Source organism: Vulpes vulpes, chromosome 13 (assembly GCF_048418805.1).
Source record: "Vulpes vulpes isolate BD-2025 chromosome 13, VulVul3, whole genome shotgun sequence".
In the NCBI taxonomy this organism is placed as follows: domain Eukaryota; kingdom Metazoa; phylum Chordata; class Mammalia; order Carnivora; family Canidae; genus Vulpes; species Vulpes vulpes.
The window spans coordinates 137,475,531-137,496,116 of NC_132792.1; the positions used below are offsets into that span (position 1 = coordinate 137,475,531).

Consider the following 20,586-nt stretch of genomic DNA (forward strand, 5'->3'; position numbering starts at 1 on the left):
TGCTTTGGATTTTTGTGTTTGTATTCATACATGGAATTAGTTTATATATTCCTTTTTTGAATATTCAGATTACAGAAGCCTCATAAAGTTGAAAGGGCAGTTTTTCCTCATATTTTCTGAAACAAATTGTATAAAATAAAGATTATTGGTTCCTTCAAAATTTAGCAGAACCCACCTATAAAACCAACTGGGTTTGGGGGTTGCTTGAAGAAAGACTTATGTTTGTCATTTAACTTTCTTTGATTTTTATTAATATGTTTAATTTCTCCTTTCCAATTTTGGACTCTTGGCTATTTCCATAAATTTACTAATTTCTTCCACATATTCAAATTTAGTGCTGATAGTTATTCATAATGTATTTTTACTTTGTCTCATCTCTATTTCAACTATAGTTATCACTCCCTTTATATAGTATGTTTTTAAGCCTTCTGATTTCTCCTCTTTTTCTTGATTACTAATATCTAGGTTTCTTCAAAGAGCAATTTCTACTTTTTTTTTGTTTTGTTTTGTTTTGTTTTGCAATTTCTACTTTTGTTCATTTTTCTCTTCATTCTAGTCATGGTTCTCCAATTCTCTGATTTCTATCTTTATCTTTAATATTTCATCCCTTCCTATTTCTCTGGATTCATACTGATGCTCCTCTTTAGCTTCTTGTGTCAAGCACTTGGATAATTTGTTTTCACTCTTCCATATTTTTTCCCTCTAGGTACTGCTTTGATGGTAGCCAATAAATGTTCACATATAGAGCTTTCATCATCAAGTCTGCCCTGTTTTGTAATAATTCATAACTTCTTTTAGTAGCATTTTGTTTATTTCTACCACTGATTTTTCAGAAGATAGTAACTTTTATTGTGCCAGCTCTGTCATTATTAGAGGGTTTTTTTTTCTTCTTTTGGCCCTATGTTTTATTAGGAAGCACTTAAAGAAAGAGCCTTATTCATTCAGAAATTAAGGTCCAATCTGTATTAGAAATACATGCTTTCCATTAGTTGGTCCAAAAGTATCTACCACTTTTACTATGTCTTCTGTCTTTATTTTTCTTTATATACAAACACTTACAAAACCCTTTTTTTCAGATCATTAATATAATTCTTTTTTTATTTAATCAGTTGGATACTAATCCTCTATTCAGAGATGACTTCAACCATCCAGAAAACTGTATAGATTTCATAATTTAGCAAAAAAGAAAAAGCTCATAGATAGAAGGTGCAATCATTACTTTGCATTCTTTGACTTTGTTCATAGGAAAGTTGACAGGACCCTTTGTTAAAGTCTATTTACTTTACCTAAAATATTAATGATCTGAATTTTCAGTCTACTGTAGAAAAGGAGCAGCAAATTAGTAGGGGATATAGAAACTGGGAGAAGACCTATACTCACAGGAACAGTATTATAAGCCCTATTTTTACCATTAATCAGTCTAATGCCCTTATATAAATCATATAACCTTCTTGAATATCAATTTTCTTGCCTTCAAAATGAGGTATTTGGACTAGATGATTCCTTTCAGTTATTTATTATAATTTCAGCTTGATGGTGAATTTAAAAAAGAATGAGATAATAAATATGAATAATAAAGAACTACAGTCTTAGGCTATCAAATGCTAAGGGCAAAGATAACTATATCTACTGATGCCTTTAGAGCCTTGCTACTCAAAATATGGTTGGCATTCAAAAGCATCAGCATCACCTGAAAGCTAGGTAGGAATGCAGAATCTCAGCTCTACTAAATCAGAATTGTCATTTTAACAAGACCCTCAGGTAGTTTGTATGTACATTAAAGTTTAAAGAGCGCTGCCTTAGATGATTGTTATCTTAGCATTCAGGAAAATACCTGGTATTCAAAATGATGCCTCCAATTTACCAAGCAAAAATTCAGTTAAGTACAGGATTCTCTGGTTAGGAGGGCAGGAATATTTTTAATAGGTATTGGAATTATTTCTGTACATTACTGAAATTTCTAAAAAGTTCTTACCTTTCAAAAGAAAATCTTCTGTTTAGAAAATTAACCTATGTGGATCCCTGCATTCCCTGGGAAGCCTGCAAAAGTGAAAGTGACTATGTATATATGATTTTCATTTCCACCAAAAAATAGCCTAATGCATTAGAAGAAGAATTCCATCTCCCAGTGGCTCAACACTTTATCCCCAGAGAGGATGTCACTCATTTTCCACTTTCCTATCTTATGGCTACTAATGTAACTTTTTTATTTTACATGGAAACTTTTGCAGGCTCTAGATATAACATCTTAGCCAACTCTAAGTTTCATGAATAATTGGGATGGCAATGTTTTTCAACCAGAGGTGGGGAAAGCTTGCTTGGCTCTGCAGTGTGCTCCTTCATCCCCTCCTTTATGCATTCTTGTTCCCAAGAAAGCCTTCTCCATATATATTCCATAATACCTTTCCTTGTTCTCAGTTTGTCTTGTGTGGAGTGTCCCCAGGATTCCATCTCTGAGATGAAGATTTGCATGCTGAAAGTTTATTGAGGATTTTTCCCTAAGATCAACACCTGTGAGGGAGTGAAAGAAACAGGGGAGTACTCAGAGAGAAGGGCCATGAGATAGCCACATGAAGGCATCAACATCCCACAGGGAGCTGGAATGGCCCTCCGAGTTCTACCTTATACCCCACTCACTCCTATCAAAAGGCTGCTGGATATGGGTTTCTCTGGAGAAGTGGCATGAGCTTCTGGAGTCTTTCTTCCTCAGAGAGCAGTTTCCAGACAGAGACCTTGCTGTGAGCTGAGTGCTCAGTCATGAAGGAGGAAGTCTCACAATGTCTCCCAGGTCTTTTTTTTTTTTAAGATTTTATTTATTTATTCATGAGAGACAGAGAGAGAGAGAGAGAGAGAGGCACAGGCAGAGGGAGAAGCAGGCTTCTCGCAGGGAGCCCGATGTGGGACTCGATCCCGGGACTCCAGGATCATGCCCTGGGCCGAAGGCAGGCGCTAAACTGCTGAGCCACCCAGGGATCCCCGACTTGCCTCTTTTTAAGCCCTCTGTTGAGTCCCACAAGCTCTTCTAACTCAGTCTCTAGTGTCTAAAATCACAGATGAGAAAATGCTGTTAGAAGGAATGAAGACAACAAGCTGATTCTGATCTGAGTCCTTCCACTGACTTGCCAAGTCATACATTTTCAGATGCCTCTCCCTGGATGGTGGGGGTCGTAGTGGTGGTTCCCTCTTCATTTCACAAAATGACAACTTGACTTAATTCTCCCAAAAAGAGAATTATATAAACTCATGGTGTTTAGAGTCTTACTTGTACTATGAGGAATATAATATAGGATATCAGCTGGATTTTGACTAGGACCAAGGGAGACGGGAAGTAAAATCAGGTTCAAAACTCCTTCCCCATATTGACTCACATCCTTAAATGTGAGAAGGAGACTACCAAGACAACTCAGTGGCAAGAGGCTAACTGCCTTACAGCCTCCCTTCCTTCATTAGATTTGAACATCAGGTAAGATCCCCTGAAACTCTGAGAATTAATCTCTGCCTTGTCAAATTTCTGAAGTCTACAGAGATAACAATATTATTAGGTGAGCCATATGAAACTACCAATATTTGATAATTTTTCACCCACAAAAGGGATATGGTTCAACAATAGTGCCAACATTCTTTTTTTTAAAGATTTATTTATTTATTTATTTATTTGAGAGAGACAGAGAGTAGAGGGTGGAGAGAGGCAGAGGGAGAGGGAGAGAAAGAATCCTCAAGCAGACTCCCTGCTGAGTGTGGAGCCTAACATGAGGCTGGATCCCAGGACTCTGAGTTCATGACCTGAGTTGAAATCAAGAGTGGGATGCTTGACCAACTGAGCCACCCAGATACCCTAGTAGTACAAGCATTCTTAATTTGATTTCTGCTGACCTCTGATTGAACTACAAATGGCTTTTTCAGAGTTCTTTTAGCTCCTAGCAATTGTATGAAACTTTTATGTGTAAGCATTTATGTGACTTAATCTTGGGGGAAATAGAGGTTATGAGTGTCAACAAATTTTCTAAGGAATCTGTGACTTCCTGCTCACCCCAAATTAAGAACCGTTGGGTAGAAGAAAATTTACACAACTTGAAGCTGGAAACCCCAATTTCCTACCTCTCTAGCATTTTGCTGAAGAAAGTCACTTAAGCTCTTCAGAACCTACTTTCCACTTCTACAATATAACCTTTGAATCCTGGAGTACAAAAATCTCAAATAGGAATAAAAATCCAAGGAAATTTGTGGAGGCTCCATGCTTGGCACACTGTAAAGTGCTATACAAAGAGAATATAGTGTTCGCCCACTTTCTGCTGTTCAAGGACCTCCCCTTTCTCTCTGGAATCAGGATGTGCCATAGATGAGTGAAAATGGAAAGGCACAGAAAAAATAACAACCTAGCAACTAACCAAAAGCATTTAAAAACCTCAGAGAAGATTCTTTTCAAGTTTGTGGTATAGTTTCAGGATCTGCTATCCAGTGACCACCACAAAGGATGACCTGGAAGTTGAAATGCTTGGCTTGGGAATATATTGAGTGAGTGTGTCTGTACCCAGGAGACAGATTGAAGAGGGATTTCTTAAGCCCAAACAGCTCTTCACTAGGGAAACATTCTTTCAATCGTACCCCTCACCAGTGGTCAGAAGTTCCATCCAGTAGTTAATGTGCAGGCTTTGGATGAGAAAGCCACTGAATGTGGTCGACTGGTTTTCCACATCTGTATGTCAGTATCTGTCTGTCTATCTATCTATCTATCTATCTATCTATCTATTTCTCTAATTTGTGTTTCTCTGTTTCAAAATATGTTGCGATGGATTCACTGAGCTAATTTCACTGGCAATCCTCTCTCTTGAGACCATTCCTCAGTCCTGAGAATCACTCGCTTTTCTAAAAGATTCTGTCTCCTTTCTAACATCTAGCTATAGTTTTTCTTCATAAGAGCCAAGTTCAAATTAATTTTATATTGCCAATGTAATACATGAATGCAATATCTTTGTTAAAACAAATAAGATGAAGCTAACAATCCCCTTCCTTGACTTCTTAGCTTCTTGGATTTTTCTCTCGGGGCATGCCTGGTGCTCATTTCAGATCTGAGGAATTCCTCCAGGAGATGCATTTGGTGCCCTTTGTCCTGAAGGGGAAGCTATTCACATAATGCATCTGGTGTGGTGATTAGAGAAGTGTCACACTGAAGTGGTAAAAGTACCATGGGGGGGATGGTGGTAGAAAAAGTAGAACCTCATGTTGCCAAAGTCTCTGTTCTAGCCAATAACTGTCTTTTATGTCTAGGAACATAAAATTCATTGTGTATTTTGTATAAAGTGAAAATAATGTGGGCTAGAATATTATATTAAAATAGCTGTGATTTAGCCGTGGGAAGAGTAACCTTTAAAAATATCATCTTTGGGCAGCCCCGGTGGCGCAGCGGTTTAGCGCCGCCTGCAGCCCAGGGCATGATCCTGGAGACCCTGGATCGAGTCCCACGTCAAGCTCTCTGTATGATGCCTGCTTCTTCCTCTGCCTGTGTCTCTGCCTCTCTCTCTCTGTCTCTATGAATAAATAAATAAAATCTTTAAAAAATAAATAAAATAAAATAAAATAAAATAAAATATCATCTTTGATGGTCAACATCACTAGTCATCAGGGAAAAAGCAAATCAAAAACACAACAAGGTATCACCTTACGCCTCTCAGAATGACTAGAATTAAAAAGACAAAAAATAACAAATGGTGGGAAGGATGTGGAGAAAAAGGAACCCTCTTGCACTGTTGGCAGGAATGCAAATTGATTCAGACACTGTGGAAAGCAGTATGCAAGCTCCTCAAAAAATTAAAACTAGAAACATCATACAACTCAGTAATTCCACTATTGGATATTTACCCAAAGGAAATGAAAATACTAGTTCAAAAAATACATGCACCCCTATGTTTATTGCAGCATTGTTTATAAGAGCCAAGACATGGAAGCAACTCAAGCATCCGTCAGTAGACTAATGGGCAAAGAAGATGTGGTAGGTAGGTAGGTAGGTAGGTAGGTAGGTAGATAGATAGATAGATGATAGATAGATAAAGATAGACAATGGAATACTACTCAGTCGTAAAAAGAATGAAATCTTGCCATTTGCAACAACATGGAAGGAGCTTTATTTTTTTTTAAGTTTTATTTATTTATTTTATGATAGACATAGAGAGAGAGAAAGAGATAGAGAGAGAGAGAGGGAGAGAGGCAGAGACACAGGAGGAGGGAGAAGCAGGCTCCATGCCGGGAGCCTGACGAGGGACTCGATCCTGGGACTCCAGGATCACACCCTGGGCCAAAGGCAGGCGCTAAACCGCTGAGCCACCCAGGGATCCCCGAAGATTTAATGTTTAAGTGAAATAAGCCAGTAAGAGAAAGACAAATACCATTTGTGGAATTTAAGAAACAAAACAAATGAACAAAGAAAGAAAAATAGACAAACTAAAAACCCAGACTCTTAAATACAGTGAACAGAGAGTTGCCAGAGGGGGTAGTGAGTGAGGAGGCAGGTAAAATAGATAAAGCGCAGTAGGAGGTACAAACTTCCACTTCCATAGTCAGAGATGAAAAGTACAGAACAGGGGATGTAGTCAATAGGATAGTAAAAAAAAAAAAAAGGGGGGGGATAGTAAAAACATTTGGTGACAGATAATGACTACACTGAATGTGGTGAGCACTGAGTAATGTATAGAATTGAATTAAGTTGTACACTTGAAACTAATGTGACACTTAATTATACTTCAATAAAAATAATCACCTTTTTTAAAAATAATACATTCTTAGTATTCTAATAACTTTGGAAGTTTCTTTGTCTATATATTTATATAGCAAAAGTAGGTTTTTGATAAACACATACTGAACTGAGTTTTCTGAAAAGTCTACTAAAAGAGTTATGGGGATCCCTGGGTGGCGCAGCGGTTTGGCGCCTGCCTTTGGCCCGGGGCGCGATCCTGGAGACCCGGGATTGAATCCCACGTCGGGCTCCCGGTGCATGGAGCCTGCTTCTCCCTCTGCCTATGTCTCTGCTTCTCTCTCTCTCACTGTGTGCCTATCATAAATAAATAAAATTAAAAAAAAATAAAAGAGTTATGTATATAAAATATAATTTTCATAGATTCCATTTGTAAACTAGTGATATATTCTATACCAAAAGCTTTGGATACTGCCAGTGTCTCTACCAGTAGAACCTAGAATACCAGTTCACATTTCTACAAATGCCGATTTAAAATAGCATATATGAAATTTATTATCCTATAGGTTTTATTTTTTTAAGATTTTATTTGTTTATTTAGAGACACAGAAATTGAGAGAGAGACAGAGACACAGGCAGAGGGAGAAGCAGGCCCCATGCAGGGAGCCCGACGCAGGACTTGATCCCAGGCCCCCAGGATCACACCCCGGACCAAAAGCGGCGCTAAACCACTGAGCCACTGGGGCTGCCCGCCTGTAGATTTTAGAACAGCATAATTCTCTATAAACCAAGATATATAGTCATGTGTTTAGTTTTAAAATTTTATTCTTTACCCTTGTTTTCCTAAAGTGTAAACAAAATAAAAAATATATTTCTCCTTTGAAAGAAGAATTATTTTGCAAATTGATTTATGAACATTGAGCTCTTACTAGATGACAGGTACTGTCCTATGTGTTTTCCATGATTTCATTTAATCCTCATAATAGCTTCGTGAAATAGGTAGTATGTCTGTGCTTTGGATGTATGAAAGAAGGACCCTAGACTCCGAGAGGAGAGATGGATTGCTCAGATTTAACCAGCTAGTAGAGATAACAGTTTTCTGCCTGGCCAACCTTCTCTCCAGAATGGTGAACTTACTTGGTTCTTTTTACCCTGGCTCAGATTGGCTAGGCACAGATGTGTGAATTCAAACTGGTCTCTGCTTCAGAGGCTCTGGTAGTCATAGGAGAGTCCATACTTCTTTCGCGTCTGGTTGCTGTTGTGGGGCATATGCAGTGTTCAGATGAGAACAAAGTTCAGTTACTTCTCCCATGTCACTGTGAGAAGAAATGCCACAGACTTGGTATCCTGTACCTTGATCAAACCTTTGTCTTTTTTTGCTTTGTGTACCTTTGTTTCCTCTGGGAGTCTTACCTGCTTAAGCCATGGCCTAGAGGTCCTGGCATTGCCTTTCCCATAGATCATGGCACGGATACACTGCTACCAGGAGCAGGGCTCTAGGGTTCAAAGTGGTTTGGTTCAAAGACCCTTAGAGCAAGGAGGCCTGCTGCCAGGAGATGCAAAATGAGCCAGAGGTTTTGGGTGTGGGCCTTCAGGACAGAGAAATCCACACCATAAGACTGACCCCTACTAATTAGTTTCAGGCGGGTGGTGTCTACTTGGGGACCCCGCAGGAGGTAAGAAGACTGAGCCTTCCTGTTCCTCATTGAAGCCACCCCTGGCTTTGAGTGGGAGGCCTACTTGGGTGAAGCCACCATGTACTTGTTTGGACTCTGTCTGTTCCTGGCTCAGGAAATGACCCATAACTTTCTTCCAGTACTCAGGTCTCTTTTTGTGGTGTAGAAAAAGGAAGAGGTTGTGGGAGTTCCCAGGGGACTTTGATGTCCTTCGCTGCTCTGGTTGAGGGCTTTGAGTTAGGCTCTTGGTTACTTGATGGCATGTTTCATGTCTAGCCCTCATCCAGTCGGGGACAAAGGACCTCGTATTGCAAGCTGTAACCTATGGGTCTGGGTATTTCTTGAGTTATAAAGGAATATTTATTCCTTCAAAGAGAGGGAATGAAAAGGGGGAGAAAGGACACTGTAAAAAGAGAGAGTGGCTGGTCTTTCCCTCAAAGGAAAGGAAGAAGGGCGAGCTGTGTTGCATTGACCACTGCATATCATAAAATCCCCCTAATTCAGCCAGCAGTGCAAATGGACACTCTATAAACACACCACCAAGACACAGGGAAAATCAGCCTGCACACAAGGGAGAATTCTTGGTGAAATGGAAAACATGTTTTACTCTTCTCTGCCCCATTTTTAGAAGAGGCCCCTGCCATTAGATATACCCTTCTTTCACCCTGAGGATAGTTTTCTTGGAGCCTTATCACCCTCAGAACCAGATAAAAAGCTACAGAAAGGCACACAGAACATTGTAAGGTCCAGCACCAGAATCTTGCAACGTAGCAAGCATGTAATACCAGGTTAGGTAGAGAGTTACTCTCAACAGAAGTGAAGACTAATAGTGACCTGAAGAATGTTAAACAAAACCAGAATTAGTACATGAGATAATTTCAGTGTGGGAAATCTGTTCTCCAGGTCATCTCCCAATCTCTAAGCTGTTTCCTTTTTTTTTTTTTAAGATTTCTTTTTATTTATTTATGATACACAGAGAGAGAGAGAGAGAGGCAGAGACACAGGCAGAGGGAGAGGCAGGCCCCATGCCGGGAGCCGGACGTGGGACTCGATCCCGAGACTCCAGGATTGGGCCCTGGGCCAAAGGCAGGAGCCAAACCGCTAAGCCATCCAGAGATTCCTGGGAGCTCTTACTTTAAAAATGGGAAGTGTAGGGGCACCTGGGTGGCTCATTTGGTTGGGTGTTCAGCTCTGGTCATGATCGTGGAGTCCCGGGATCGAGCCCTGAATCGGGCTCCCTGCTTGGTGGGAGAGTCTGCTTCTCCCTCTTCCTCTGCTCATGAGCGTGCTCTCTCTCTTTCTCTCTCTCTCTCTGTCTCTCTCTCTCTCTCAAATAAATAAAATCTTAAAAAAAAATGGGGAGTGTAAAAATAGTGTGACCTCTGCCTTGATAGCCCAGTGCAAATGACATACACAAATATATGTGCTTCTACTTAGGTGTGTTTCAGTAGACCAGGAGTGGCTACGGCAATTTTCATTTTCTTGACGTCTGATGGCCCAGTCCTTGGAGAAGGTCAGCGGCCGACCATGACTGTTGAGCTGACTGATGTCACTGGGACCAACCACTCTCTTGGTGAGTGTGACAGTGATCCCTTCAGGGCCACCAGAGGAGAAGCCAGTAGACCTTGGAGTCAACCTGGCGCCTGTGTCCAATATTGTTTGGGACCTTGCCTACAGTACACAGCTATTAAGATAGAAGGAATGCTAGATATAGGAACCTGGTACTGTATGAATGGCTTACAGTATTATTCATCTCCTTGTTTCTTTTCAGGAACCCACGAGCTGTCATGCCAGCATAACCCCCTGGTTATCAATGTGACCCATCACCTGGATTTCCTCTCCCACCGTACCACCTCAGTGCTGCTCAATTTCTCATCCCCACTGGTGGGCATCTCAGCGGTGGCTCTAAGGACATCCTCCCACATAAGTCCTTCAACTCTCAATAAGTGCATCCCAGAGCATGAGGGGCAAAATCATCAGGGACAGAGGTACAGAGTCCACTTTCTCCCTTGTCTTCTTTCTTTTCCTTGTGGTTGTGATGTACTACCATCATTTTCATATATAGCATTTTGTTTTCAGTGGGTGCTTAATCACTAACTAAAAAGTGGGTCTAAAAACCACCAAAAAGACATAAGAAACAAGTAAAGAACAATTTAGAAGGCACACTTGGGTTTTATATTTTGCTCTTCTTTTCTTAGCTGAGCATATTTTTTTATGTAAATATTTAACATCTTTACAGGGTCTTAAAATCTTTTTTACATAAAAAACCACTGCCTTCAAATCAACATTGTTATATAAACTGCCAGAAATTCTCTGCCAAAAACTCATTGTTCCCTGAGCAATGTATATTTTTCCACTTGTTCCCACCTAGACAGTGTGTACAGCAAGTTTAACAATTAGTTTTCAAGGCATGTCATATAATCAATTGGAGTTACATATGGAAATCAGGAATATATTATCTACATAGGTGTTTCTGTGGACATCTGTGATTGTCACCATCTAGATAGAGGTTTCCTGAACACTCTGCCTCAGCTACTAGAGGGACTGTACTTTACAATGTTGGTGTGCCCAAGATGGCCCAAAAGTGAGAGGGAGCATGCCATATGATGGTCTGTGCTGCAGCTGGAATGGACTCATTCTATGAGTGGTGTCATCAGTTGAGTGGGCCTATAGATAATGGAGCTCATTCCCTCAAGGAGTGAGCTGTCAGGCAATTGGGATCCCAGTCACAAAAACTTCTAGAAAGTGCTCCATTACCAAATAGGAGCTCTGATACCACCATGCCCAAACTAGGTATACCAGAAACCCAGCTTTGATTAGGGATTAGTAATAGACAGTGGCATATAGTATATCTGTTATCTTTGCTGTATAGCAAACTATAGCAAAATTTAGTGGCTTATCACAGTTTCTATGAGTGAGGAATTTGGATGCAACTTAGCTGGGTACTTCTGGCCTAGATTGCCATTGAGCTGTTGGCCAAAGCTACAGTAACCTTAGGCTCAAGTGGAGCTGGAAATTTCACTTCCAAGCTCACCACTGTGGTGATTGGCAGGCCTCAAAAGATCTGCATCCAGGCTCACTCACATAGGTACTAGCAATAAGCATGCTCACATAGACATGGCTCAGTTCCTTACCACATGGGCTTCTCCATAGGCTGCCTGAGCATCATAGCATACAGCAGCTAATGATCCAAGAGAGAAAATGAGACAGAGAGGGTGAATACATAGGAGACCACCCAAAAGCTGCGGTCTTTTTATATCATAATATTGGAAGTGATAATCCATTACTTCTGGCATATTCTTTTCATTAGATATGAGTCAATAAGTCCAGCCTATATTCAAGGGGAAGGGTTTGCATCAGGGCGTGAATCACCAGGAGCCATGTTAGAGGCCATCTACCATATAGTAATAATGGTTTATGTTAATTGAATACTCATTGTGTGCCAGGTATTGCTAGAATGAGAAAAGCAATAATGGATAGAATCTGGATGTTGGACATTGTAACATTAGTTCATCTGCAACTCTTAAGTATTCTTATTGAGCCAACAGCTTCAAATATTAACACAGGAATGCAGATTATTAAAATAACATTGTTTACTAGAATTATTGCCCCTCTCTCTCCTATGGTTTTTCAAATTATTTTCTGTACTGGCTCTACCTCTGGCTTCAAAACATACAGAATCTTTCAGGTCCCTGAGACATGTGTTCTTGATGAGCTTCATGTCTTTGCACATTATGTTCCTACTTTCTTGAATGCCTTCCAACCCTTCTTCACTTCAACTCACACTGCACCATCAGGATTCACCTTCTTCTGTGAAATCTTGGCAAACTCCTTGCCTATTTCCATAGGGCATTGTACATAACCCACACTCTGCAGAAACAGCTATCACACTGAGTGGTAACTATTTGTTTACCTGTTGCTCTTTTCCACTAAACTCTGAGCTCTCTCTAGTGGAAATTCCATGCAGCATCTTTCAGTATCTAGCAGAGGGCCTGACACATAGTAGGTGTCAGAAACCCTGTTGAATGATTGTAACAGACCTTCTCTCTAAATGCTGTATGGAACAGAACTGAACAAGAAAGTCAGAAAATGGAGAAGTTAGAGCTTCTCTGGACCTGAGGGATAAGAACTCCCCTCACTGTCACAGCTGTGAAGTTCTGACAAAAATGTTGATTAATTGTGATCACTGCTGCTCGTTCACTTATTTTCATTTGGCACTATGGGAAAAACAAGTTTTATATGCATGCATGCAAACCAGTAGAAATAGGATATGATTCTCCAGTTTACACAGAGTGTATCTGGAATGCACAAGCATTTCCAAACCACATGTGACTGACAGGAGCCATGCAAATTGGCTTCCCTTCTCAGCCAGCAAGTCAGTGCATTATAGTAAATTTTGATACACAAGGAACCTAATAGATTTCATATATTTTCTTTCTGAACATATTTAAAATCTGAATCCTTGTGTACTCTCAAAAAATAGGAGTTTTTTTATATCTTTATATCAATCCCAGTTGTAGATATGGATAGATCTTAATATGAAACCCTCACATTCTGGACATAGTGAGAGGGATTCCTGGCTGCCTCGTTCTTACTCCTTGTGACCTGAATTCCATTAATACTGAAATGGGCAAGGGAAAGCTGACAGATGCCTGGAAGTAGAGGATGTATTATCCATTTTTCTATTTAACCATTAATGACCAATGTCCTGTCCCGCCTACAACTCTGCATCTTTAAACCAGCCCAACCGGCCCATAGAATCTCAGGACAATAAACCTGTCTGGCAATCCAGTGATGTTTATCATCCTTACCTTGGACCCCCTAGCTTTGATCCCTCTCTCCATCTTGTTTATCGTTCTGCTATGACAGTTACCAGTTTATGACCCCTTGGGTTTAGTCTACTAAAAATGAACCATTAGTCTTGAAAACTGAGTTAGTGTTCCTGGTTTAGGCCACTGGTGCTCAGTTAAAGCTCAGTTCCCTCCTACTCTCTGGCTGTTTCTAGCTTTGGCCATTTTATTTTATTTTTTAAAAAATTTTTATTTATTTATGATAGTCATAGAGAGAGACAAAGGCAGAGACATAAGCAGGCTCCATGCACTGGGAGCCCAACGTGGGATTCGATCCTGGGTCTCCAGGATCACGCCCTGGGCTAAAGGCAGGCGCTAAACCACTGCGCCACCCAGGGATCCCTAGCTTTGGCCATTTTAGAGAAAGATCCTGCATCACTGCCACAGCATCCCGTGAGTTGGAGAATCAGGCAGACACACAACCATAGCAGGATTGTGTTGATGGCTTGGGGAAGTGGGAACCACTTTTGTGATTAATACAATGGGATTTTGAGTGTGTCAGAGATATAATCCAAGCACTAATAGTATTTTGCCTAAATTAGTGAATTAGCTTCCAGATAATCAGAACTGATTTAATCAGAACTTTATTATCTACTTTGGAACTTCATACAATCAGGTCTAGAAGAATTTACTAAGAGGCAAGAATGATGGGCATGTGGTTTCTGCTACAACAGAATTTTGTTCTTCTAGTTACATGATCATAATCTAATGGAAACATTGATTGTGACTTCTCTGCCTCTACCTGATGATAGATGTATCAGATCCCCCAGCACTGAATCTTCTGAAGATGAACATCGTCTCCTTCTCCAGGGCATGGGCTGATTACAGTGGTTGAAACTCCTGACCACTCCTTTCTTTGCAACACTTGCACTGTGTGTCTTATTGATTTTCCCATCTACTTTCTCTATAAAAGGTTGCAGTGCAATCTCCCAAACAATTGCGTCCTTAACTTTTCCTTGTATTTCAAACAGTTCTGGCTTTTTATAATTTGATGTTACAGAATTAGGTGCGTAACTGCTTGTGACTCTTTTATCTTCATTAGGATCATACCTTGTGCCAGTCCTTTTGCTCCATTAAATGCTTTTGGCTTTGTATTCTACTTTGTCTGGAATTTAAATTTCCATCTCTGCTTTCCTTTTGTTTGTATTTATTTGGTAAATACTTGCCTTTCATTTATTTTTAACATTTCGCTACCTTCGTTGCCAATGAGCCCAGGGCATATTGCTACATGGCACTGTTTATTCTGAAAATTTATTTCATGATCCTCAAGCCTCTGGTATCTTTAGGACACTGTAGTATTTTTACCTTTGGGACGTTTATCTTCTAGGATTCCATGGCCTTTGCCAGTGGTTCTCCCTCAACCCTCACTCACCCCACCAGACCAAGACCTTTATACTTCCTGACCTGAAGTCTTGCAGGCAGTAAAGAAAAGGTGGTACTGATGAGGACTGAAGGATAAAAAACAGATCTGTGACCCTTGAAAAACCGCGCTGAGTTTGCTGGTCCCGAGTGAAGCCAGAGAATGAAGAAAGAATGACCCCTCTCCCTCTCTTCTTTCAGTATGGCTTTATTCTTTATTTGCTTTTTTTCCAGAAAAAAAAAATGCATGCTCTGGCTTCCCATGATGTTTCTCAATTCAACTCCAATACATTTTGAAATCAGGAGGAAATCCTCACAGATTCCAGCTCTCTGTCTTGGTTTTTGATATTGATAAGAGTTTTCATATTTCTTCTGTATCATTGGAATTTAAGTGGGAAGCAGGGAAGCATTACCTCATAGCATTCTTGTGAGATGAACGGAAAAGCATCCACATGGAGTCCGTAGCACACTCTAGCACCCTGCAGGAGCCCCGCCCATGGCAGCTTTCATACCATTCCTCATCTTTGTTTTTCTCCATTTCTCCTTTCACAAGGTATGTCACTTATCAGTTTCTTGCTTCTCAGCTCTGCATCCACTCCCAGCGTGTGAATGGGTAATACTAGAACAGGATTTTATTAATATACAGCCTTTGCTTGCTGACACAATGTTCAGCAGTTTTGTCAGTGGAGGGTTATGGAGGGATACTGCTAGATAAAGGCTCTCTTCCTGGCTTCAGGGTGCTTTCTTCTCTTCCGCTGCTGTGACATGGTCAGTAGCAATGTAGACAACAGAGTCCGTTAAGTCTGGCAGCCGCTTGGGTTCCCAGGGTACCTCTTTCCAGTTGGCTGTGCATTACCATCTAACAAAGGTGATGCTTATTTTTCCCACCGCAGGTGGTAGATTGCCAGCATCCCGTTTCCCACTGACAAGGACCTCCACATTGTACTCAAGTTTGAGATTGCAAACAAACTGACCCCTAAATCCTACGTCTATGAATCTGTCTCCTGGTACCACTTACATTTCCACTCTATGCCAGTCAAGGTCCAGTCAGGACATTATAATTAGAATAGGGAGAGTTTAATATAAATAACTATTAAACTACTTAGGGGAACTGCAAAGGATTAACTACTTTGAGGTAAAGAGAACCCTAGTGAATAGAAGAATGCTGGATAAAGGGAGCACTCATTCCATTGAGGGGTGAGGGAAGAGTATCAGAGGAAGGAACTGACATGGAAGTCTCCCTACTGAAGGCTGTAATTTGGATCTCATTAGAGTAGGTTCAGCGATGGCACACTGGATGGCACAGAAGTTTGTGGAGGTTTTACTGGCTGGGGCCAGCAATCAGGACACTACCTCCTAGGGTACTGATCAAAGCTTATTAGGAAGCTGCCTGCTTAGCCACTGCTGGACTTCTAGAAAGCTGCCATTGGGGTGCTGCTGACACTTTTTGGGAGGTCACCTGCTGGGCGCTGGTGAAACTCTCTGGAAAGTCACTGGGGCACTTTTGGGATTTGCTGGAGAGCCAGCTGGTGGAACTCGCTGAAATGTGTATGGTGTCACTTACCCCTTATGGAGTAAGCACCACTGGACAGAAGCTCTGTCGGATGTCAAGTGCTGTAGAAGCCAGGAGAAGAAAGAAAGCACATGAGAATCAGGAAGAGATGCCTCCTCTTCCTGGAAGTCTCTCCAGTTATGTCTACTAGGAAAACATGACATCACACTAACTGGAAAAAGAACAATATTTACATGGTGTATCTCTAGGATGACAAAGTGACAGGAAAGATCTTGTCAAAGAATCCAGAAGAAATCCCTTTTTGCTTTTTTGCCTTTTATGTTTCAGTTAAGATTTCCTTTAAGTTCCTGGCTTTAATCCTCAGACCGCTTTTCAGTACAACTTCTAAATAGTTTTGACTTAACTAGAAATGCATATTTTCTTTTTTTAATATTTTGAACTTATTTTAAGTCCAAGGCAAACATGAAGTATAAATACCTCATTAACTTATTCAGTATAAATACACATTCTGATTGAGATGGAAAACAAGTAATAGATATTCATAAATATAAAATTATAGTGGGTTCTGAGGTTTACCTTAAACTATAGTTTATCAATGCCAAGTATTCAAATCTAAAATTGAATGGGATATTAATCATTTCAAATGAATATCCATTAGAAACCTAAGTTCTTTCTTCTCTCTCTTGTTCTCACTCCCATTCTTTCTCATTAACTATATGTAGTCATGCTTTGATACTTTTTTCATTGAGGATAATTGAGTAGATTCATGTAACAGGTCTAATACAATGGATATGTGTGTGAGAGTGTGAGTACATACACCTTGTGTATGCTTTGCTGTATTTTGCTTCAAGTAAAAGAAAGGTTTTGAAAGGTTTAATGTAAATTGATTTGTAAATCCAATTATTCTACATGGGGTGTGTGTGTGTATGTGTGCGCGCGCGCATGAGTGTGCATGCATGTATATCTGTGTATAGAAAGGGATGGACTATTCATCATTCAAAAATATTTAGTAAGTGCCTACAATATGCCAGGAATCATTCTTTTTTTTTTATTTTTTTTTAATTTTTTTTTTTTGGAATCATTCTTTAGTTAAGGAAACTGGGACTCAGAGTGTACAAATTCACATTATTTGAGATTAGCAAAACTAAGACTAGAATCCAAGAAATTTGTTTTTAGTAAAGTTCCATTATAAGAATGGAAAGTGTTTCAGAAATATACTCATGTCTACTACCATCCAAGAAACCCTGCTGCCCTCCCTCAAACTTTATTTGGGAAAAAAGCGTAACAGAAGAACAATGATTCTAAGAGCAAGGTCTTCTCGTAGAAGTTCCCTAGTCTTGGTAGGTGGATTATCTAAGCAATTCTCTTACCAGAGAATATCCCCTCCAATTTCCATTATCCAGTTATACCATATCCATTTTAGCAATGATCCATATCCATCCATGTTCTATTCCCAAGTCCATTCTCCCTTATTTCAAGCCTGAGTCACGCTCAGAGTGACCTTCTCCATGGCTCAACTGTAATTATTATTCATTAGAGTGAAATTTAATCAGTAATATCAGCTTGTTTCTTGGAAAATCATAAAATTATATAAAAATCTAAAAATAAAAACGTGACTATTTAAAGAATTTCTATTCTGATTCTTTTCATAAGGTTGGATAATTGAGAGTTAATTGTTTTAGCAATTTTGTTCTAGTAATGTGGTTGTGTTTGTGTGTTCACTTTATGTAAGGCAGTCTTGGAAAAGGTTAATGTGTAATGAATTATGTAACTACATTTTATTTTATTTTTTAAAAGATTTTATTTATTCATGAGAGACACACAGAGAGAGGCAGAGACAAAGGCAGAGGGAGAAGCAGGCTCCCTGCAGAAAGCCTTATGGGGGACTCCATCCCAGGATGGAGGACCCTGGGATCCCAGGACCCTGGGATCATGACTGAGCCACTCAGGTGCCCTAAATAACTACATTTTAAAATGATTTAGCTTTTTAAACAATTGTGCCATTCAAAAGGGTTTTATTTTTTAAGTAGAAAATAAATGTTTTGTAAAAAGCAGTGTCATCCCTAGATTTTCTCCTTTCTATCCTCTTCTCTTTTCTGCATTAATTTGCATTTTCTGTTTACTTAAAGCAAACTAAGCCTGCATACATAAAGTCTGAGTCAAGAAAACATAACGAACACACACATTGTGCTCCTGTATGACTCTGTATTCAAAGACACAGCTCTTAGAATTTACCTTTTGCATTAAAAACATTTACTTTTAGGCTGTTATTGTGGTTATCAGCTGAAGTTCAGCCTCTGACTCTCATATACTTAACATAGAAATGTATTTACTTAATTAACATATTTTCCATGTTTTATCAACCATGCTTGTGTAAAGACCAGAATCAGGTCATTTTCAAATGGAGTAATCAAAGAATTCTGTGTATCTGGTTTGGTTGGGAATGCTTCAGGATGCAGTGACACCTTCAAATTTAGGGACATGTGTACTACTTCAGTCACCTGTTGTCTCCAGGCAGCCTCTATTCTTCAGATTCTGTTTCCTGAAGCAGGGACTACAGAACTAAATAATCCAGGGAGAAAAATCATAGCTATCACGAAAAAACTCATGGTTTCCTGTTTGCAATTTATGAACTTTGGTAGCATGCTGGGCTAATGCTATATCTCAGGCTGAATTACCCTAGCTGTCTCATCTCTTTTGACCCCCTCCTTTCAGTGGCACCCCTGTGCTGTGATAAAAAGATGTCTTTAGCCTTAGAAAGTTCTTCTTGGAAAGGTGGATCTCTTGACCAAAAAGATAGAGCTGGCATCAGTGAGTCAAGTACAGAAGATTTTTGGGCCACTGTCCATAGTTTTTAGAGAATTCACTGTAGACACGAAATTTTGGTTGGGTGTGGAGGGATGTAGTAGAAAGTTAGAACAGCATTTCCATTGAAAAGCTTTTATGATTTGAAAATCTCCAGAGAATTTCTGGAAGAAAGTGGCTGTGTTTTCCATTTGGGAGATGTTGAGACTCGGGTGTCAAAATATTTCTTGGTTATACTGTAGATTTGGGGCAGAGCTGGGGCTAGATTATAAGGTCTCCAAAGATCAGTCCAGGGGCCTGCAGCCAGAGCACAGCTCAGGGCCTTGGCATTCCATCCCCACTGTAATCAGTTTGTGAGCCTGCTCTTGGTAATAGGATCATTCCATCTCTATTATCCATCATTCTGCTTCATGCTTCATTATTCCCTGGAACCCTCATTGCTGCTGCTTTACCAATTCCTATTGTGCTTCAATTATTTGGAGCTCAGATTTGAAACGCCAACCCTTTCCCTTCCTTCTCTGCCTGGATTGGGCCTCTAGACTGTACCAGGCCTCTCCTTTCCCTGCTTATTTCTATGTACAGCCATTCACATCACCTCCCTTTTGATAGCCTCACAAAGTGAAGTGTTCCTTCCTTTCTTTCTCTAGGGGCTACAGGTTAAAGCATTTGTTTTGGCTCCTCTTCTTTTGTTTTTAGCAGAGGGTTTGCTTTTAATACTGATGGGAAGTGTTCTCTTTTGCTGGGAAAGGCACTATAGAAATGAAATATGTATTGCATTTCTACTCATTTGATTATCTTCTTCCCCAAAGCAGCCTAGCAAATTAACATTGAATCTGTTTTTGTTTCTTAAGCAAAGAAAGAATTATAGCTGCTCAATTGTTCCCTAACTTCCGTTTCCCAGAATGATTTGTCCATAAAATAAGAGGGAAGGAGGAGAATCACTGGAGAGGATTCTGATTCTTCTGGCCAATGATGGATGGCCTGGTGAACAACAGGTCTGCTTTGGGAGGCATAATTAGCTGTTTGAGTTGGTTCAACAATTTCTTAAGAACTCAAGGGGTTATAGAAGAAAAATTAAAAGGTCACAGACTTGGTCTCATTGAGGGGTTTATTGGTGCATCGCTAGACTATTCTAGAAATAGCCTTTATTAAAATATTACCTTGTCTGAGATGATTTTTAGTGGGATGCATTCTGAGAACTGGTTAGGTGGCGGATTTTGGTCGAAAGCTAGGAATAGAACACAAACAACTTATGAAGACTGGGAGTTGGAGTCTCCCTCTAAGGAATAGGCTAGTTTCAAAGCAAGAGCTTTGAAATAAGGACTCCTCTATGTCTTATCATGGTGTCTGAAATTCACCATTAGGAATTATTTTCTTCAAGTCTTGGCTATCTCAAAGGGTCTCTTTAAAATAGTAAATACTAATAGAAGGAGAAATGTCATAAGTTGTTATCAACACTTTATAGCAGAACTATTGTCTTATGGACCTTGACAATTCAAAAATAGACCAGGGCCCCACTAAAAGTCAACCTAGTAGCAGCATCTGGAAGTTTAGGGGAGTACCAGAAACAGAAAAAGTGATACTGAAAAGGGAGATGAGTTTAAAATGTCACCTGCTTCTCAATTTTGCTCAGGGCTGGCCCTGTCCTTATGGTCTGTATTCATAGCAGCTGGTAGAGCTAGCACAGAAAATAAA

General features: G+C 39.9%; 1 protein-coding gene across 1 annotated transcript in view; it reads left to right on the forward strand.

Moving 5' to 3' along the window:
* The window catches only part of PAPPA2 (pappalysin 2), a 260,412-nt gene that overhangs the window by 153,342 nt on the left and 86,484 nt on the right, over positions 1-20,586 (forward strand). The window contains exons 12-13 of the mRNA XM_026001248.2: positions 9,802-9,937; positions 10,136-10,352. Coding sequence (XP_025857033.1) covers positions 9,802-9,937; positions 10,136-10,352 — 353 coding nt within the window. The remainder of the gene's footprint in view (positions 1-9,801; positions 9,938-10,135; positions 10,353-20,586) is intronic.